The sequence below is a fragment of the Psammomys obesus genome, unplaced genomic scaffold, assembly GCF_907164565.1.
Source record: "Psammomys obesus unplaced genomic scaffold, mPsaObe1.curated_primary_1811, whole genome shotgun sequence".
Classification (NCBI taxonomy): domain Eukaryota; kingdom Metazoa; phylum Chordata; class Mammalia; order Rodentia; family Muridae; genus Psammomys; species Psammomys obesus.
Window position 1 is genome coordinate 8,545,577 of NW_026592666.1, and position 22,169 is coordinate 8,567,745.

General features: G+C 48.3%; 1 protein-coding gene across 4 annotated transcripts in view; it reads left to right on the forward strand.

Moving 5' to 3' along the window:
* Positions 1 to 16,550: 16,550 nt before the first annotated feature.
* Positions 16,551 to 22,169, forward strand: part of Eva1c (eva-1 homolog C) — a 66,494-nt gene continuing 60,875 nt past the window's right edge. For all 4 annotated transcript variants that reach the window (XM_055614874.1, XM_055614877.1, XM_055614875.1 and 1 more), the window contains exon 1: positions 16,551 to 16,802. In XM_055614874.1, coding sequence (XP_055470849.1) covers positions 16,643 to 16,802 — 160 coding nt within the window. In that variant the 5' untranslated portion in view covers positions 16,551 to 16,642. The remainder of the gene's footprint in view (positions 16,803 to 22,169) is intronic.

A 22,169-nucleotide genomic window follows, 5' to 3' on the forward strand; every position in this document is an offset into this window, starting at 1 on the left:
CGTGAGCAGTATAGCACCACCATCCACGGAGAATGTTTTCACGGTTGTATCACTGTTGTTACTGTTTCGAAGAACAGGGACTCAAGCGCAGAGGCTCGAGCAGGTTGGGCCATGTTTCTACCAGCTGATCTACACCCACAGCCTGAGATGGTCGTTTGAACTGTGCTCTTTCACCTGGGTAAAAGCTCACTGGTGGAGTGAGAGTCTAGGAATCAGAGGTGTGGGATCCCTTTCTTTGTTTTTATTCAAGTTCTAATCTCTTCAGTTGCTATGTGTGTTAGTGCAGTACCTACTGAAATCAAGACAGTTTAATAGTGGCATGATGAGCAAAGAGAACACTGTTATGTCAGTGACACTAGCCATGAACTCCAGGGGAGAACACAGTGTGCCTGAGCTAGAAAAGGGAAGCAAGCATCAGGAGACTCAATTCAAGTCCACAAAATGACAACGTCCACCACCAGCAGCCATGGGCGTTGCTTTTTAATAATCAACCATAACGAACTCAGGGAAGTATAACACAGCTCACTTACCCTACTCAAGGGCCACTACGGATGTAACACATCTGATAAGTTCAGTGAAAAGAAACAGTTCACAACAAGAGTCCAAATAACCAAGAATCCAAGATGAGAAGTTAAAAGGCCACAGGACAATTAAATGAATTATTTGAGCAAGTGAGTACCTCGTGGTCATAAACTCCAGGCTATCTCATCACAGAAAAAAAGAGACAAAGCAGAAACATTGAGCTTGTCAAGTTTTTTTCTTCTCTGAGGAAGAAAATTGAGGAAGGGTAGAAAATATTCCTGTTATTCAGTGTAGAATAAAATGGCTATGTGAAGCTAGACTTGACTTTAACTACTTATAGTGTAGGTGAAGTTTGTCTTCTAAGATTCCCCCAAATGTTGTCGACCTGTTGTTGCCTGTTTTCTGGTGCAGTGATAAAACATTCCGAACAAAAAGCAACTTAAAAGGAAAAGGAGTTCATTTGGCTTGCACTTGCAGGTCTCAGTTCATTACCGAGGGAGGCAAAGGCAAAGAACTTGAAGCCTAAGCCATGGAGGATGGCCTCTGCTGGCTCCATCCCAGCCTCATGATAACGTAGCATTGCTATAGAGCCCAGGGCCACCTTCCTAGAGATGATGCCACCCACAGAAGGCTGGGCCATCCTACATCAATTAATGATGAGGACGATTCCCCACACACCTGCCACAGGCCAATCTGATCTGGGCAATTTCTCAACTGAGAGTTTCTTCTCAGCTGACTCTAGGCTGTGTCAAGTTGACAATTAAAGCTAGGGCTCTACTGACCCACTCCTCTCTGCCCAGACACAACATCTTCCTGATGCCCTGATCATCTGCAGCTGAACTGACACAGCTTCGTCAGAACAGATCTCCCTGGGGTACGTCTATGCCTGGACTTAGTCCTATCTCCACCTCCCTTCCACTGCGGAGCCTTCACTGTTCTTCTCTCTTGCCGTATAAGAGTTCTGTGGCTAACTATCAGAAAATAAGGACATTTGGTATGTTCGTTGTCAGGTATTGGAGAACAGCAACACTTTGAAGCCCATCCCATGATTATTCTTATACTTTAAAAGAAAGCATTTGGAGTGCACTACCCCAGTGAATTTTAGCTGAATGTGTTTTACACTGTATCAGTAGGGGAGGTATACATGAGAAAGAGGACCCAAGTCTTGGGCAAAGAAGAAAAACAACTTCAGAACATTGACATCAATCTACCTTAATTCTGGCCACATGTTACATTTTTACAGACTTGAGACATTTCAAAGATGGACTTTTAACTCCATTCAGAAAGCACACATGTTATCTGTGCTGTTATCTTAACTGTTAGACAGAAGTCTTAAAAATATGAAGAACAGATAAATAGCAGTGTTTTAAAGTTAATAGATTGTAAGAAAATTCTTTTACCCACAGAGAATACATGTTGTTTTTAAGTGTACAAGGAATGGTCATAAAAGTTGACCATTTTAGGCCACAGAGGAGGCTTCGTAAATTCCAGAACACCCACATCATAACAGGCCATGTTCTCTGACCATTGCCCAATAAAATCAAACCTTGATAGTAAGAGGTATTTTTTTAAATCCCATTAGTCTTGGATGAGGGATACAATTTCTACTGAGTCATCTTTGAAAATCATAAGCAAAATTATGAGAGTTAGAATGCAACAAACTGAACCTTAGGAAGGGACATCTGCTGAGCAGCGTGGGCAGGAATGCTCTCTGCCTTAAAATACAGTTATCAAAAGTCAGGGAGGATTGGAAATAAGTGAGCCAGCTATAAAGGCTTAAACCACAAGAGTGGGAAAAGTATAATGGAAACGAGAAGTAAAAGGAATATATGAGTGGGGGAACAAACATCTTAAAATTATTCACAGGCTTTCAGGAGGCTGACTGCTTCTCATTTTTTATAATACTACAAACCTGTAACAGGATTAATTAGGAGAATAAACTGGAAGAACACAAAAACTATAGGGGTAAAAGCGGAAATTAGCACACAAACAAAAAAGGAATTTAAAGTATTATTATTTTATGGGTATGGATATTTTGCCTGCATTTATGTCTGTGTTGCCTTAGCAAGCTTGGCGCCTACAGAAGCTAGAAGAAGGTATCAGATCTGCTGGAACAGCGAGTATAGATGATTGTGAGATGTCACGTGCATTCTGAGAATTGAATCCAGGTCCTCTGAAAGAGCAGCCAATGCTTAAGAGTGGTTAAAACTACTAAGCCACCTCTCTAAACCCAATAATACAAGCCTGAAAATTAATATAACCACTCAAAAAATTTAAAGCTAAAAGAAATGTATAAGCTAACAGAAGAGATAAAAATCCTAAAGCTGACACAAAACCAAACTAGAACAATTGTAAACATGAGCAGACATTAAAATTATAAACTTCCCCAGATACAGATGGTTTTTCAAAGTTGCAACCATCCTTAATGAAACCCACAATCCCTGGTTTCCTCAGTGTATTCCACAAAAGCAGACAAAAAAAGAAAGTATCTCAATATTTCATAAGGCTAACATAACCCTAAATACTAAACCAAAGGATTATGGATGTAGGTCAGTTGTAGAGCATCTATCCAGCAAGTACTAGGGCCTGGGTTCAGTCCTCAGCACTGAAACAAACAAACAAACAAACAAACAAACAAACAAAACCCTACAAAGCTGGCTGAGGCAGGTTGCATGGAGAGAAAAGTCGCCGATAGTTTACCCGGGTGTATAAACTGCAGTGCTGAGCAGCATGTGCCTGTGTTGCAGTAACAGCACGTGCACCCTGAGGGTAACCAATCACTCTCTGGTCAGATTTAAGGCCTGCGGAGGGAAACTCACGCCTTTTATTAGAAGTTGACTGGGATCTAGTTAAGAACCCAAGGCTTGGAGAGCTTTGAGGCTCCAGCGGTGAACGTATCATTTTACTAAATGGATCTGGTAGAAAGACACCCTGTAAGTGTCTAGCTATGTACCCACAGGTTAGTACAGCTCTGGGGCTTATCAGAGGTGTGTCTTTGTGAAGTGGGCCACAGTTACTGCAGAAGCTCACGATCACTAGAGAGCAGAGGGAAGCGTCTGTGCAGTGCCCCGCTGTAAATGGACTGTGGTTATCTTCCCTGTTGCCGAGGGCCTGCCAAGGGAGAGGAGCTGGAAAGGTGGTAAGAGCCAGAGGTTAGGGAGGACCAAAATGAAGCAGCGCCTTCTGGATATGACAGGACCTCTGCACTGATGAACTGCCGACAGCTGTGGTTACCTTCCCCAGATCAAGCCGGTTAGCCAGCATTCCAGCTGGAATGGAGGTCCATGACACCCCCACCACACACACGCACCTAAGAAACTATTGACATTTGATGGCTGCTTGGGAGAAAGTCAGTCAGTTTTTGTTAAGGGTGTGGCCCTTGGTAGATCATCCCCACTCTAGTGAATAGCCCCCAATCCACTGTACCCATGCTCAAATGAGCAGCACAGACTGGACTTAGTGAGTTAGAGACAGAGACAGAGACAGCGAGAACAGACAGGGCACTGGCATATGCTCTATTCCCAGCACTTGGGATACAGATGTCTGTGAGTTCAAGGCTATCCTGGTCTGCATAGTGAGCGATAGGCTAGTTGGGGTTATATAGTGAAGTCTTATCTCAAAAACAAAACAAAAACAAAAACCAAAAACCACACCCCCCCCCCAAAGTCAGGAGGGGTTACACAGGTAGATCTAGGAGAAGTTAGGGGAGCAGTGAGTGTAAATGATCAAAATATATTGTACGAATATATGAAATTCTTAAAGAATTAATCAAAACATTATATACAATTTTAAAAACCACCTAAAAAATTCAAAGTAAAAAAATGGTGTTCTTACTTCAATTATGGACGTAGACTTGCATAAATAAAACATTATCTAACTGAGTCCAAGACTGCACTTTAGAAACAGAAGAATGATTTAATATCCTGTTTATATCACTTGCCACATTAATGGACTAAAGAAAAACAACTATCTTGAGAGACAATAAAAAATGAGCACTTGAGAAACTATCTACTTACGATTGTCTTAAAAATTAACACAGAACTATGGGTTAAGAAACTTTCTTAGTTTGAACATGATTACATATCCTCAAACATACAGCAATCATCATGAATAAGGGAAACACTTGTGATGCACTTAAATTATGATTGAGAATATAGCAAAGATAGAGCTGTTCACTGTTCATGCTATTATATATTACTAGAGGTCCTAGCTGATGAGGTAAGTCAAGAAAAAGAACTGAGAGAACTAAGAGACAAAACCATTATCTGCTCCCAATGTTCAAGAGAAATACAAAATAGGAGTCCATCAAAGTTGTCACATATTAGTTCAGGTTTTCAAAACTGGTAACAATGCATCTACACCAGGAGATCTCAACTCCTGGGAGCGGCCCCTTTGGGAGCCAAACGACCTTTTCTCAGGGGTCACATATCAGATAGCCTGCATATCAGATATCCACATTATGATTTCAAAACAGTAGCAAAATTACAGCTATGAAGTGGCAAACAAAAATAATTTTATGGTTGGGTTCACCACAACGTGAGGAACTGTATTAAAGGGCTACAGCACTGGGAAGCTTCAGAACTACTGCTCTGTACTACCAACTGCTAATTTAAAAGTGTAGCGGGAGGCTGGGGAGATGGTTCTGTGATTAAGAAACACATACTGCTTACAGGGAACCCACGTTCAGTTCCCAGCACCCCTGTCAGGTGGATATCAACATCCTGGAGCTGTAACTCCAGCTCCAGGGATCCGATGCCCTCTTCTATGCTCATGTGCCTAGATAAGCACATGCACGTTGTTTTGGAAATAATCGAAATGAAGGCTGGAGAGAAGGCTCAATGGTTAAGAGCGTTGGCTGTTCTTCCAGAGGAGCTCAGCACGCACACGGTAGCTCACAACCACATGTAACTCCAGTCTCATATAAAAATAAGTAAAGTTTAAAAAAATAAAAAAAATATATTTTAAAAGCATAATAGAAAGCAAGATTACATTGACAGAAGATGAAAACTACAACTTATAAATTAACTCTATACTTAAGAATACTACACACCACCTATGAAGAGAAAATTGTGAAAGAAACGCTGATTACATAGACATACTATGTTCATGAAGAAATGTCTCCACATTATAACTTTGTCAATCCTTTCTAAATACAGCTATGGAGCCATAATTATCCCTACCAAAATTAAGAAACCAAACACATTGATTTAACTTTATGGAAAAATAAAGGTTTGTGAATGTCTTGCCTTATCATGCAAGAGGACATACATGCCTTAGCATTGTCAAGCTAGGATGGCAATGGTAAAAGAATGAAGATAGAGTTCAAAAGAACAGAATACAGACATGACGTCATGGAAACGTGGGTTCATGACTGGGAAATGTGCCACGTATCCTGGGATCGAAAAACCAAGTCAACATCTGGAGGGAGGCAAGAACTGCATTCCTCTCTGTAGGCAGACACACCTGAGCTGCAGAGTGAGGCTGGAGTTAACTCTTTACTTCCGAGTTACAGGAGAGACTTGAGTATGACGATTGCATTTTCAGCTCAACAGAGCTAAAGATGTACAGACAGAAATAAATAGAGCTACGACTTCCGCACAGGTTTATGGCTCTCTGTGTATTTTCTTTTTGTTTGGTAGGCCTGGGGTGGTGCCATCCCATCAGAGTTTATAATCGTAACATTTATTTCTCTACTGTATGTAAATGCTGGGGGAGACACACTTCATGGCCTACATGTGGAAGCCAGCGGACAATTTGTAGGAATCGTTTGTTGACGTATAAACGATATGAGGTAGGTTGCACAGAATGACTGTGGTAGTTTACGCAGGCTTGACCCCTGTTCGAGGAAGTGGGTCACTGAGGAGGTGGGGCTTTGGGGTCTTAAATGCTCGAGCTGCAACAGTAGTGAAACAAATCCAGTCCCCCTTCTTGCTGCCTATGGATCAAGAGGTAGAACTCTCAGCTCCTTCTCTACACCACGTCTGCCTGCATGCTGCCATGCTTCCCGCCATGATGATAAGGGACTAAGTTTCTGAAACTGTGAGCCAGCCCCAATGAAATGTTTTCTGTTATAAGAGCTGCCTCGGTCATGGTGTCTCTTCACAGCAACGAAACCCTCACGAAGACAATGACCATATGCAAATGAATGAGTCTGAGCATGAAGCCACCAGCCACACCAAGCTAACCGGCAGAGCTCTCGCCCTCCCCGTGTCCTTGGAGGGTGTTTAGGACTGTGGGAATTGTAGGGCTAACCCGCACAACCACAGCTTTCTAACAGTCCTATCACAAACTCCCACTTCTTTCTCTGCCTGGGAGACAGTCTCTCTAAGCAGCAGAACCTTGCCTGAAGCCCAGTGTGTATCAAAGGCTGGTCTCAAATTCAGGGCAGTTCTCCGGCCTCAGCTCCTGAGTGCTGGGATTGCCCCTGTGTGTCACTACATCCAGGCATGAACTTATTCTTGGTTCTGTGAGCGTCACCATTTAGATGCTGCATAAAGCATAACAGTAACAGTATCTGTCCCTCTGTGACCAGCTTCTTGCACTTAGCATCAGGAGCTGAAATCAGGGTCGTGAAGTGATGTCTACACACCTGGGTTGACGATAATAGCATCATTTACAATAATCGGCCTTCAGAAATCAGTGTCCGGATGATTGTATAAAGACGCTATGGCAGACACATTCAATGGGATATTATTTAGCCTTTTAAAAGAAGGAAACCTTGCCATGTTTGAAAACAGAGAAGACCCTGGAAGACATCACATGTGTTTGATAGATGATAAAGACAGCGCTCAAAACGCACTGGAAGAAGCTGATGTAGGAGACTGCAAATTGCAATCATAAATTCCTCCCCCGAGGGTTGCAAACCTCTTTGCATTTTAACCTTGGATTTCTTTCTTTTGGGTTGTGGCAACATCTCTTCACTTGCAGGGAAGCAGCCTGGACTTGTGGGTCTCCAGGAGTAACTTAGCACCAGCCTCTCAATGCTCCTGCAATGTTTATTTAAATTACTATGGTCCCGTGTATTTACGTCGTCTTCTGTATTTACTTTGGTCTTTACTGCTCTGCTTCCCTTTGTGCACTGACTTTTAATAACATCAGTTTTACCTTGTTGTGCTGAGGAAACTCTGGACTCCTAAGAGCAACTGTAATTGTGCCTTCAGATTGGGTTTTGGACAAGGTGCTGAAAGACTCATACAAGTGGCGAGCGGGTCACCATGAGTACTCTCTAGATAGAGAACACAGATCAGGGTGACTGGGATAGCAGCCCAGAAGACACCATAAGTAGGTTAGGGAGAAGGAGATGGCCACCCAGGTGGACAGAGCACTAATTATAGCAAGATGTTGAGCTCGATCGGAGTGAGGCCATGTAAGAAAGGCCAGTGTGTTTATCCGTTGCTGTAACAAAATTCCCGGGGCAGAGTGACCTATACATATAGAGGTTTGTTTAGCTGACTGTTTTGGAGACTGAAGGCCCAGCGTTGTGGCAGGGGCAGACTGCAGCACGCCATACAGGTAGCCCATGCGAGGGGCACATGTAAGGTCGCAGGCAGAGACAGGTTGGTGAGAGAAACAGCAGTGGGAAGGCTCACACAGCATCTTTGGGACAAAATAAGGCCTTGGTAACATAAATAAGGCCTTGATTTCTATTTTCCAACCAAAGGGAGGGGGACCCCACACAGTATCTTAAAATACTTGCACATATCAAAAAAGACAGCCGCTCTTTGTTTCCATGCACACTGCAGCTTCAAGCTGGCTCTGTTTCAGCACCTTGTACTGCTTTCCTTCCAGCCGTGCCACGGCTCACCAATCTGGGTTTCAGTGGTGACCGTGATTAAAAAGAGAGGAGGAAGCAGACAGGAGTCAACATGGAACAGGAAATAGGAGGGTGGTGCTCCCCATAGGACAGCAACCATGACATACTCAGCAGGCACACACACCCCAATAGTAAATAACTGTGGTTGAATAAGAATAAAATAAAAATATTTCTCCTTTGAATTTATTTTACGGTAATTTTTTAAAAATTGCTTCTTAATTCCTATAACACAAACACTCACTAAGCTCTTTGGATCTGTTTCACAAACATAGAAGGTTAAGTTTGCTGTTGCGTGTCTGTGTGTTTGACCAGGCACACCTTGTCAAGACACAAAGAACTATCAAGACACAGAGAGCATTGGGAACTGGGAACATCTGAAACGTTCTGCTCTGTGCTTTTACCCAAGCAGAGATGACTCTTCTTTGCTTCTGAATTGCCTTTGCTAGGCTTTGATTGACTTCATTCTAAGTAGTTTTAAATCTCCCTTTGAGAATAAGCACTCACAATTATTATTATTATTATTTTTTTTTGTGCACCCAGTTTCATAGCAAGATTGGGCCCAACCATCAAAATGTAGCAATGAGCCAATTTGCCACTGAGGGATGCAAGGGGAGAGACATTGTAACAGATGCTCGAGCTGTTTCTTAGACTGTCTGTGTAACACTTGAAAGGGAAGAAAATTCTAACACAGAGTGGATTGCTTCTGAAGACATCCTGCTTGGTGGGAGAGCCTAGTTACAAAAGGACAGCCATTTAAATAAGGTCCATAAAATACTCAGACTTGTAGGGATAGAAAATTTACCAGGGGCTGGGGATAGAGGAGTGTGGAGTTATTACTTAACAGCTTGCTATGGCTTGAATGTAAGTGTCCCCGCTCCCAGGCTTGTGTGTTTGGACACTCCGTCCTCAGCGTGGTGTTGTTTGGGAGGCTCTGGGACCTTTTGGACGCGGTCTTCCCAGCGGAAAGTGGGTGAGGACTTGAGAGTTACAGGCAAGCTCAGATTCCAGCCAAGCTCTGCTTGCTGATCCCCTAAGATGTGAGCAAGCTGCTTGCCATAGGCCCTCATCAGAACAGACTGCCCCACAGTGCCAATGTCTTTCCATGAAACTGTGTGCTAAGATGATCCTTCTGTCCGAAGTTGCTTCTTGTCACCTGCTTGGTCACCAGGAAGAGGAAGGCAGCTGATGCCATAGCCGTAGACCTGGCAGATGAAGAGCAGCGCAGGCAGACAGCAGCTCTGGGCGCCCAGTGTGCACAGACTTAGTGAGCTGTAAACAGCTGTAATCTGGAGGCCGAGATCCTCTCCCACAGAGAGCCCCGCTGTAGTTCATTGCAGCAGTCACGTCCCTGCACCTGCTCTGCTGGTTACACACACACACACACACACACACACACACACTTAAACAGTGTGTATTTTTGTTAATTTCTGCAAATGCTATCCATTGGTTTATATGTGAATCGTATTTCCTTGGTGAAAGAATACCTGAGGAAGCTTCAGAGGGTTCATGGAGTGTGAGAAACAGTTCGATTCTAGTTCATGGGGCACTCTAGGTGTGGAAATTCGTGGATTCAGAATGGTGAAGTATTCAGAATGGTGAAGTCTGTTTCTGAGGGAGAGCAGGGCTTGTCCTGGAGGATGCAGACATCCACCCCTCTCAACTGAAAGGTGGAGAGTGTCAGGATCCAAGGGATTCCCTGCAAGAGACTTTTGGGAAAGCTAGGTGCACTGTTTGAATGAGCACACCCCCACAGGCTCACACATCTAAATGTTTGGTTTGCAGTTGGTGTGGGAAGGATTAGGAAGCAGGCCTCAGAGGAGGTGTGTCACTGGGGGTGGGTTTTGAGGGGTTTTGCTTGTTTGATTTTTCTTGTTGTTTAGACAGGGTTTCTCTGTGTAGCCCTGGCTATCCTGGAACTCACTCTGCAGACCAGGCTGGCCTTGAACTCAGAGATCTCCCTGTCTTTGCCTCCTGAGTGCTGGGATTTTGTGTGCTACCACCACGTCCTTACCTGGACTCTGAAGTTTTAAAAGTCCACCCAGGCCTGGTCTCTCTCCCTGCACCCCCTTCCTCAAACTTGTGGGTCCGACGTGAGCTCTCAGACACTGCCCCAGCACCTGCCTGCTGCCATCTTCCCACCACAATGATCATGGACTCACCCTCAAGTAAATGCTTTCTTTTATAAGCTGCCTTGGTCGTGGTGTCTCTTCACAGCAATGAAACAGTACTTCAGACCCTGGGCCCACTTGAGCTCTCTGTAGGCCTTCAGAGACCTCTGTGCCTCTTTGCAACATTCTCCCAGCTTCTGCTTAGACACCAGAGACTCTGCCAAGTTCTCTGAGGTCAGCAAGCAAAGCTGAAGCGAGTGAGCTCCTCCACAGCAGATGCTGCAGCCCTGAGTCTTGGCAGCTAGGCCCCTGCCCTGCATGCCAGCTCAGCGGACAGTACTGCTTAATGGTGGGGGCTCTGTGGCCAGCGAACAAAGTTAAATCCCAGCTCTGCCAATAGTGGCCCTTGTGCTGTGTATTGTGAAAGAATCCAGAGTGAGGGGAACAAGTCAGGGCAGGGAAGTGGGGAACCATGAGGATGAACACAGTCTTTTAAACTTACTGTTTATTGAGCAAACGGTGACATTTAAGTCTAATTTGAAGCTCTAGCGTCACTTTTTTCTTTAAGACAGGGTCTTGGGTATCCAAGGCTGCCCTCAAACTTGCTGGGTAGTCCAAGGATGACCCTGAACTCCTGGTGCTCCTGCCTCTGCCTCCCAGCAGCTAAGAGTGCAGACACGCATCCTCGCAGTTTCTGTGCTGCCTGAGCCGAACCAGAGCTCAGTGACTGCTGATCAAGCACTGTACCGACTGAGGCACAGCCCCAAGTTTTTGTCACCAAAGGGAGATTTTTCCCTTCCAGGCACTTTGGAAGAGCTTCCAGGTGGGCTCCTCCGGGCACCAACAGCCCTGACTCTCTGCTGGACACAGGGCTTGTGTTGTCTTCTTCTGGCTCACTGTCTGGGACCCCCGCCTGATGCCATTTCTCAGTTCCCAGTTCCCGAATCCCTCCCTCCTTTCTCTCCAGTCTCACTCCTCACTCTTCTCCTCTCCCCAGCAGCAGCCCTGTCACCAAGACTTCTGTGACATGACTGAGTGTTTACACCCTGGCTTTTCTTTGAAGTGCCAGTTGAGTGTGACTTCAGCTTTTCAAGTCCCCCAAGACCTGAAAAATAAGAACACTGCACCTTTCTTTCGTTGTTTCTTTTTTTCTTTCTTCATTTTAACAATGCACTTATTTGTAATTAACTCATGTGTTTCCCTGAATGTGTGGGTGTACACTGTGTGTGTGCCTGATGTACTTAGAGGCCACAGAAGGATGTTGGGTACCCTAGAACTGGAGTTACAGAAAGTCATAGCCGATGCTGGGAAACCAACCTGGATCCAAGAGTAGCAAGAGCTCTGAACCACCGAGCCATCTTCCCAGCCCCCAAACCCTTAATGCGGTGTTTTACTTACCTGGATGTGTGTGTATCTTTATGTGGGGCTGTGAGCATTTGAGTTCAGGGGCCTGCACTCACATGACCAGGAAAGGGTGTTGGGTCGCCTGGAGCTGGAGTTACACCTGCAATTACGGGTGGTTATGACCACCTGATGTGGGTGCTAGGAGTTGAACTTGGCTCCTCTGCAAAAACAGTGTAGTTCTTAGCTGCTGAGATCACCCCAGCTCCACAAAACGGATCTTTACAATTTTTTTTTTTTTTTTTTAGAATGAGTCTGTTACAGTCAGGCTGGCCTCAAGCTTGCTTTGTAGCTGAGGGTAACATTTAACTTCTGTGGTTCCTACACTCACCTCCCAACTGCTGGGATTACACATGCACCACCACTCCCGGTTTTCCTTTTTAAAGCAGTACTGGGTATTAAGTCCACACATGACAGGAATGAACTCTACCAACTGAGCTACAGCCTCAACCAAAATAGACTTTTCATTTTGCACACTTAAAAATATGAGGTGCAGTGGGATTAGATGCCACCGTTGGCAGCTGTTTCTCAGTAGCAGAGCTGGAATTGCACTGAAGGTCTCTAGAATGGCTATTTGAGTGTCAGTAGATGGCACACTTTTGGACCCTATGCATTTGGCTCTAGACAGAGTAGACTATAGGTACTACTATCAGGTAACAAATATAGGTAACAAATATCAGTTAGGACCAACCCACACAGGTGCCTTTGGACCCATCTGGGAAGACTGGCTCCCCCTACCTAGTAAGGAACAGAGGAAGCCTGATGTCTTTGGGGCCTGACAGGGCTATTTTTTTGGCAGATGTCCACCATTCTCAGGAGATGGCTTAGTGGGTAAAAGCTCAATCTCCAGGAGTCCCGTGGTGGATGGAGAGCACCAACTCCCACGAGTTGTCCTGTGACTTCCACACATATGCATGGCGCGCGCGCAAACACACACACACACACGAATAAATAAATTTAGATTTTTTTTCTCTGCAAGTTAAAAATCCTTCTTTAAAGATTTATTTCACATTTAGAACAAATTCTGTGTATATGCTTCTTGAGGTGCTCACAGAGTCCAGAAGAGGGTGCTGGAGGCCATGGAGGTGGGCTGACACACAGTTGTTAGCTGCTGGATGTGGGTGCTGAGGACCAAACCCAGCAGTCTGCAAGAGTAGTACACACTCAACTGCCTAGCGTTTCTCCAACCTCTTGAAAAAGGAAGCAAAATAGGAATGAAATAGTCTATTTTACAGAAAAGACCGAGAGGCAACGCAAAAGAAGCCAGGGAGTCACGTTCAGGCTCCTCTCCCTTACGCCTCACAACCCCCTACCCCCACCGCATCTTCACAAGAGTCTCCCCAGAGCTGGGGAGATAGTCCAGTTGATAGAGTGTTTGCTGTGTAAGTCTGAAGACTGGAGTCCATCCCGGCAGTGGGGAGGTGAAGACGGGAGGCTCCGCAAAGCTCACTGGGCAGCCAGCCGAATCATGAGCTCCAGGCTAAAGAGAGACCTTATAAAATAAGGCGGATGGTGCCTGAAGAACAATACTCAAGATTGACCTCTGCCTCCACATACTTCCACATATGTGCACCCATATGAACACATCCTGGGCAACTACACACAATCTTTTCAGTCTTCTTCCCTCTTGGCTTTCTCACGCCAGCAAGACGCTCAGCCCTGTCCTCACGACTGTCTCTAGACCCACACTACAGTGTGACTTTAAAAACAGCTCCATTGAGAGATATTAACATACCACTAACTCTCTTGTTTAAAATGTATAATCCAATAGCTCAGGGCCTATTACGTTACTGAGTCTCTAAAGCTATGATGCACTTATAAAGTACAACTTTTATTTTTTGTGTCAACTGTTTTTGATTGTACAACTCAGCGCTTGTAATCGTGCTGTTCCCGCAAATTCCAGAACGTAAAAGAAATCACCCCAAACAGAAGTTTAAGTATTCATTAAGCAATAACTCCCGGCCCACCTCCTTCCTACACCCTCCTCTAGTCTATGTCTGCCCTGTGGCCCTGCTGACCAAACGCCTCCTGAAAGTGGACTCATAGTCTGTTTGTCCTTCTATGTCTGGTTAGTTTCTCTTCGCGGAGTGTCATCCAAGGTTCATCCAAGTTGCACCATATAACAGAACATCTCTCCCTTTTATTGCCAAATAAAATTCTGCATTTTGTTATCCATCCATCCGTTGACGGGCATGCAGATCGCTTCCATCTTCTGGCTACTGTGAATAATGAGTGCTGGTGTGCAAGCACTCATTTCTGTCATTAATTTTGCTTCCTTGGCGTGCATACTCCACGAGGCCTCCCCTTTTATTGGAGACATGATATCACCATGTCCTTACACTGACTCAAACTTGAAATCCTCCTGCCTCAGCCTCCTGAGTGCTGGGATTAGAGGCATGCACCATCACCTCCGGCTAGGCCAGCTGGAGATGCCTCCAGCTCATTTGTGCTCAGCTGCCACAGGATTCTTCCCCATCCCCAGTGTTGGGGACCAAACCCAGGGCCTTGAGTAGTCTCAGCAAACTTCACTGAGCTAACCTAGGCCTTACCAATAGCAGCATTTCTCCAGCGTATGTCTGATCACTCCTCCCCCGCAGCCTTTTACTGGTTTGGCGCAGAGATGCCCGTTAAGGTCTGAAAAGATGATTCAGCCCATAAAGCACGAGCATATGAGCTCGATCCCCAGAACCTGTGTGATGAAAAAGCGTGGAGTCCTAGCACAGGTGAGAAAGGCAAGTATATCCAGAGCTCACTGGCCAGCGGTCTAGCCTTCTTGCTGAACTCCAGGCCAGAGAGAGACCCTGTCTTCAAAAGAAAAACAAGTGGATGGTATCCAAAGAATGACCCCAAAGTTGTCCTGTGGCCTCCATGTGCATGCTCACGTGTACCCCACACACCTACCCAGTAAGCAAGGACTTCAGACAGCCAGGCCTTCAGAACCTGAGCTGGGCCCTGCCAGGGTCTCCTAGGCATCACACCCCACCATCTTCTCTGCTCTACACACCCAAGACTTTTCAAAACCCTTCTTTGGAGGTTTGAGCACTCTTCCCGGTGGTCCCTGTGAGTTGAGCAACCTTACCCACTCTCCTAGCCTCAGTTTCCCCAATGAAAGGTGTTCATATTGAACTTACGTCCCATGATTATTAAGGCTGTGCTTAAAAAAAAAAAAAAAAAAAGATTTATTTTTGCTTATGTGTGTATGGGGCCGGGGTTGTCTGTGGAGGCCAGATGAGAGTTTGAGGTTCCTCTCTGGAGCTGAGAGATTCAGAGTGGTTGCACGCTGCCATCGCTGGGTGCTGGGATCCGAACTCGAGTCCTTTGGAAGAGGCGCAAGCTCTCTTAGCCGCTGTGTCATCTCTCCAGCCCAAGGCCGTGCTTTAGTTTTAACGCACTCTTTCTAAAGTTCGGCCTTGCAGACTGGACCCCTCCCTACAACCGGCGATATTTAGCATTTCTTCCCACCCTCCGGATCTCAATCTGGCCCACCTAGCCTCTATAGGAGGTGTGGATGTCGTCCTCCGTGGATCTTAGTGGTGCACCTCTGAGCGCCACAGGGAGGCAGAGCATCGGCGTGCTCTGCGGGGCTCCGGGAGCCGGGCAGGGCTGGAAGGCGGGCCCCGCCCTCGGGGCTCGTTATCTACGTTTCCGCGTCAGGCGCTGGGTGAACTTGGCGAGCCCTCCTAGCGGTGGATGGGGAGCACTTTATGCGGAGCGCCCGCCCGCCAGGCCCTCCTCCCTCCCGCGGGCGCCGCTGGGCCTGGACGCCTGCGCTGTCCGCAGGTCTGGGGTCTCTCGAACCTGAGTACCTTTGCCCCTGGCCCGCAACTCTCGACTCCCACGCTTCGTCGCTGGTGTCGTCACCGATCGCATGGTCTACGCACGTTCAAACGAGTGGACAGCGCGAGGAGTCAAGAGGGTCCCAGAGATGCCCGTGGCCCATTTTAAAACAAAGCTCAATTATAGGCGCTCAGCGGCTGTTTCTTCCAGCCCGGTTCCGATCCCCGAGGGCTGCTGTCAGCTAGCACCCGCAGGAAGCTCTGTCCGGGCCAAAAGAACCGGGCTCAGGGCCTCGTGACACGTTTGAGACCCTCAGCCCGCTCAGGTCCGGGTTGCAAGAGCCTAGGCAAATCGCGGGGTTTGGGGCAAGAGGTGGGAGACCCGGTCCCGCAGTCGGGGTTCTGGAGCGGACTGCGAGCTTGGTGTCCGAACACCCAGCGCCGGAGCGGGCGGGGCCGGTCCTGCCTCTGTCCCCGGGACCCCACCTCCACGCTCCCCACTCCGCTCCGGCCAGGGCTGCACGCGCGGCGCTGGCTCCGAAGTGCGTCACGGAGCGGGCCCCGCCGCGCCGCTGCACCGGCCGGGCTGAGGCTGGCGCGCGGCCAGCGCAGGCTGGGCCAGCAGCGCCCGGCCGTCACCCGGCCTCGAGACCCGGCCGTGGAAGGCGCTCAAGTTGCGCAGCAGTGGGATCGGGAGTGGGGACGCCCTCCGCGGGGGGCTCGGCGCCCCCGATCGGCCTCGGCAACCCTCCAGGGCACGAGGCGACACCCCCCAGGTGGCCCAGGCGCGTGGAGAGACGGCGCGGCGGCCTCCCCGGCCTCCTCGCCCCGCCCCGGGTCTCCGCCCCCTCCCCTCGGCTGGGGATCCCGGACCCGGCGGCCGCGGGCGCCTAAGAAGCTCCTGAAGCCGGGACCGGGAGGCGGCAGGGGGCCGCGGAGCCGCGGGCCACGGGTCGCCACGCCATGTGACGAGGTCTTCCAGCCTGCGACCCCCGCGCCCGCGCCCAGGCGCGCCGAGCATCATGCTCCTGCCGGGACACCCGCGCCCGCCGCCCGCGCCCCCCTCGGCGCAGAGCCCCGGCCTCCGCAGGCAGGTCGAGCCTCCGGGGCCGCTGCTGCGCCTCTTCTGCTGCACCGTCCTGGTGTGCTCCAAAGAGACCGCCGCGCTCTCCGACTTCTCCGGTAAGCGCTCACCTGCCTGCCGGGAGCCCGCCTTCCCCTCGCTGCTGCCCCGGGGACGGGAGGCTGGGCTGGCCTCGGCAGGGGCACGGCTTGTTTGCGTTAAAGTTGAAGTGCACTCCCTAAGCAGTTTTCTCGCCTGATGGGTGCCCCTGGTGTTCAGGTGGTGGGAGCGGGGAGCCACCGCCACCTAAGGACGGACGTTGACCTTTCCTCAGTTTCCCGGGCATCGGAGACTAAGCCGGGCTTTCTGTGTTCACTGGAGGATCCCTAAACAGAGCCCGGCACCACGCCCAGCTCTGGAAGATTACCGTGTTCTGGACGAAGGGCTGCGTTTGGCTGGCCACCCCCGCGGTCAGGGCGCGTCCCAGCCAGTTTCCAAGGGTATCCATGTAAGGAGACCAGCCCAGGGCACGCTGGACCTAAAGTCCACGCCGGCCCCTAGGGAGCGAGGCTGGGAAGACCGGAGGGCTAGTGGAGATGCCGTGATTCTGATAGGAGCTGACAGAACAGAAACTACACTCAGCGGTATGACTCTACAGTAAAAGGTGCCAGCACTGCCTCCATACCCACCACACACACACACACCACACACACACACACACACACACACACACACACACACACACACGGACTCCCTCCTGCCAAGTCAAAGATCAATGCTTTTCTTTGGTGAACTACTCAACCTCCCGGCAAAGGTGTGAGGCAGGCTGCGGCAGGTGGCAGGTGTGGTCATGGCCATGATTTTCAGAGCAGTGTGTCACTGTAACAAATGTCTTTACAACTGTAACCTCCCTGGATGGCCACCTTCTCTGCTTCTTTCTCCATCCCTAACTCCCCTTTCTCTCGGGACCTTCTGCCCAGTGGAGGCTGGGACAGACTCTAACAAGCCTCTTGCTACAGAGTTTTTGTTTTCAGTATAATTGTGGTAAACACTCATCCTCCTTCGGCTCGTGTGACAGACTGCTAGGCAAAGAAACTGGAGGCACAGACTTAAGTTGGGTTTCTGGTTGGCTTACAGAGAATGTCATTCATTGTTAGCTGAGGGCCCTCAGGTCAGAGGTTCTTTGCTTAAAATATTTAATATCAAGGCACTGTTCCTGCCTGGCCACGGAAGCCAAGATATGCTTATTTGGCAAGCAAACGACAGCCCTTACAAACCGGCTGTAGAGAACCAAAACTCTGGTAAATGTAATGTGCTGGGGAAATCCAACAGTTCTTAAAGCACCGTTGACTTTTTTTCTTTTTCTGTAATAGAACTTTCTTGGCTTCCAGAAACGTTCGATATTCGAGGCTTTAAGCTACAGCAAGCAGCTCTGCCCTCAGCCATTGCCCTGACTATTGTAAGGAAAGAATTTAAGGCTGACAAGCTGCCCCTCCCCCCCCCGTCCCACCCTTTTGATGACATTGTTGCAACTGAACAAATATTGCTTTAGGTAGATTATAGTGAAACTCCCCCCCCCCCCCATTATAGACTTTCCAAGTTTGTTTCTTGAGGGAAGCGCTTGCACTTCTAACAGTGTGTGAGTTACCACGAAAGTCTGGAAATTAACTGTATGGAGCAACCTGACATAGAGTAGGTCCACGCTAGAAACACGGAAGCTACATCCTGTGAGAAGCAGGTGCCTAGGTTCTTAGGTGGTGAGTACAATGGGTGACTTTCCTGCTGTTTTCAAGGGTCTCTACGTCCCAGAGCCAGCAGCAGGTGGTGGCACTGCCAGGTTGGTTCCTCTTCCCAAACAGGTGATAGTAGAGAGGGAAAACACCACGCTGCCAAACGGACAGTTTGAGTGTCCAGTTGAGGGAGCTGGCCTGATCTTGTGATTGATTTCCTGTGGCCTCAAAGGGCACTGCCTGCTTTCCTGGGGACAGGCAGGCCTGTTCCCTTTTATGAGCTTGGCAAGTGTGCAGAAGGGGAACAGAACTGGTGGGCTCTCCCCTGCAGAGACCGACCACAATAGCCTGGGGTGAGGGAGCGTGTTTGACAATGCAGACGCTTGTGTTCTAAATAAGAGAAACATCAAAAAGGTGTAGAGGAGAGAGGGAAATTCAGGACCCCTTGGCCTTGTGAAGAAGAACAGAGGATGTGACCATGGGAAAGAAAGTCCCAGAATGCCCCGGGCCCCACCAGAGGCCCCTGTCAGAGTCATACAGTGCCTCTAAGATCATCCCTGCAGTTTGAGAACATTGCTGAGTGTCTACTCCCCTTGGCAAGTGCTTTCCCAGGCTATTGCCAGAGGCTGTAAGCTGGTGTCATTTTTCCTGGGTCATTGACTCCCCTAACCCCCCAGAGATTCTAGCATTAGATCTCTTCATAATCCAAAGGCTTCGTGGTGGCCCTTCCTCCGCCTCTGTGCTTGTGACTTGCGCTAATCACAAGGCTGCTGGGGGCCCAGGCTCCCTGAGACCCTCTTCTCTCTGAAGATTGTAGTCTTCTGGGCTGTGGTGGCCACTGTAAGATTACCAGCACTGCCCTGAAAATGTGCCCCAGAGTGGGCAAGGTGGCTCAGTGGGTAAAGGCGCTCGCCACCGAGCCTGATGACCTGAGTTGATACCTGGACCCTCATGGTCGAGGGAGGGCAGTCCTCTGATCTCCACACACATGCTGTGCGTGCATGCATGTGCACAAACACCCAGAATAAATAAATGTGTATATATTGTCTCCGAAGGAAAACAAGAGTGCACTCTCAAAATTCGAGCCCTCGGCCCTCAGTCCCAGCCGTAAGGGTGCCTGGCTTTTGACTGTTTTTGCTCCTTGGGATGAAATCCTGTTCTTTAGTCTGCATCTCCCAAATAGAGGACTAGGCCTGAGATATCAGAACTTATCTCTGATTACCTCTTCCTCTCCTAGAAAGCAAACAGAAGTGAGATGTTTTTCTTAATGTTCTCTTTCTTTAGAGAACAAAGCAGGAGGCCTGGGGTGTAGGGGAAGGGCTGAGAAGATGACAGGGTGCCTTTTGGAGTCTTAACCATTAAAAAAAAAAAGAAGAAGAAAAAGAAGAAGAAGAGCGTTTGCTTGCCTTAGAATGTGGCTTTCATGTATCTCTTGAGGGAGCTTACAGTGACCCCTCTGTACTTGTGAGGTTTTTTTTTTTAAGTTCTATTTATTGTTGTTCATACACATATGTGTGTGTGTGCAGGACGTGAGTAAGGGCACACAGGAGTGGCAGTACACCTGTGGAGGTCAGAGGGCAACTTTCAGGAGTGGGTTTTCTCCTTCCACTGCAGTTTCGGGGGATCAGACTCAGGTCACAGCAAACACCTGCTGAGCCACTTGTCTTGTTGAGCTGCTCTGCATGGCTTTTCTCTGCTGTCTCTCTGTTGAGGGGATCAGGTTAGAGTGTGTGTGGGTGGGTCTTCTTTCTCTCCCATTCTCTCTCCCCTCTTTCTCCTTAAAGAAGTTCAGAAGATTGGGCTGGGGGTGAGGAGTATGAAGGAGAGAAAGAGAGTACAGTTTATTCAATGTTCCCCTGAACACCCAGAGTTTGTTCTAAATTGCCTTGATTCATTTAGTTTCCCCTGAGTTTTGGAAAGGAGCAGAGAGCTAGAAGTAGGAGGGAGGGGGCATGAAGATGGGCGGGAAGAAGATTGTCTGCCCCAAAGATCAAATGTTCCCAGGCTTCCAAGGTTACTGTAAGACAGCGTTGTTTCGCCATCCTGGCATTCTGCTTTTCCCTTCTGGTGGAGCTCATCTGCTCTGGTGACCTGAAGAATGGGCTGGCTTCGTGAACACAGTCACATGCTACCAGTTTGGAAGCTTGGGGCCTGAGGTGTGGCTCGTGGGGGAAAGATGCTTGTTACCAAGAGCCATGACCTGAGTTCAATTCCGGGGATGCTGATGGTGGAAAGAACGGGCCCTAGAGCGCTTTCCTCTGACCTCCACATTCTTAGACTCAGTGGAATGCATGCTCTTCCCCCACATGTATCAATAAATTAAAAAAAAAAAATTAGGGCTGAAGAGATGGCTCAGCAGTTAGTAGCTCCGGCTGCTGAAGCTGGGCGTGGTGGCGCACGCCTTTGCTCCTGGAGGCAGGCGGGTCTCCGAATTCGAGGCCAGCTTGGTCTACAGAGTGAGTGAGGCCCAGTTCAGCCAGGGCTAGGGTTAGGGCTACACAGAGAAACCTTGTCCCAGAAAACAAATCAGGAGAGAACAAACCAAAGCAAAGGGAACACTGGCCGCTCTTCCAGAGGACCTGGCGTCAATCTCCAGCACTTTCATGTCACAGTCATGTTACATGGAACCTCCAGTTCCAGGGCCTCCGGTGCGCGCGTCTAGCCTCCTTAGGAACCAGACAAGCACGTGGTGCACATACACACATGCAGGCAGACGCACACACGCACACACACACGCACACACACAGAAAATTTTATGTCTTTTTAAAAATAACTTTTTAACTTTATTACATATGCATTGGTGTGAGGGTCTCAGATCCCTTGGAACTGGAGTTACAGACACTTGTGAGGTGCCATGTGGGTGCTAGGAATTGAACTCAGGACCTCTGGAAGAGCAGCCAGTGCCCTTAACCTCTGAGCTATCTCTCCAGCCCCCACAAGTTTTTTTTAAAAACTCTTTAAAAAAAATAGAATGAATATTTCTTTAAAGAAGCCGTTTGAGAGGAGCGCCTTTAAGAGCAGCATTTGGCCTCCGTCCTTGGTTTACAGGAACTGGCTTCTCCTGTGTGTGTCTTTGTTCCTCTCCTCTTCCACGGCAGTCAGATTGGCTCAGGGCCCACATGAATGCTCTTAGCGTAACTTAATTGCCCATTTATAAACTACACCTCCAAGTTCACTGCCATGCTGATGTGAATCCAGATGATACGCAAATTGGTCTGTAACATGGGTCACCTGCCATCCAACAGATAGACCCGACTAGGTGTTTCATGGTCCGCCGGCCAGAATTTCAGGATGTGAGACAGTGGATCTTAGAGGCCATGTCTTGAAAGGTGACAGCGCACACATAGCTGTCCATTTTCAGGAGGCTGAATGTTCCTGTTTTACTCCCCAAAATGTAACCCTAGAAGTATATAGGATAACCTGGGGAACTGAGTGTGGGGTGTTCCGCTGTGTTCTAGGGTTTCTGACTGAACTGACCTGCAGAGAGCCAGACGCTGGCTTCCTTTAAGGTTCCCTAGGCAATTCCAAGGTGCAGTCAGGTGAGAGCCACCATGCCAACGGTCACAGGATAGAGCTGTTTCCTGTTGATATATCAGTCCACCAAGAACACACAAGCTGGGGTCCCTTCCCTTCCCTGTTAGGCCAAGGTGTGCCACCAGGGAGACAAGGCCTGTGTTTCCCCAGCTCATCACCACCTCCCAAACCCTAAACACACACACACACACACACACACACACACACACACACACACACACA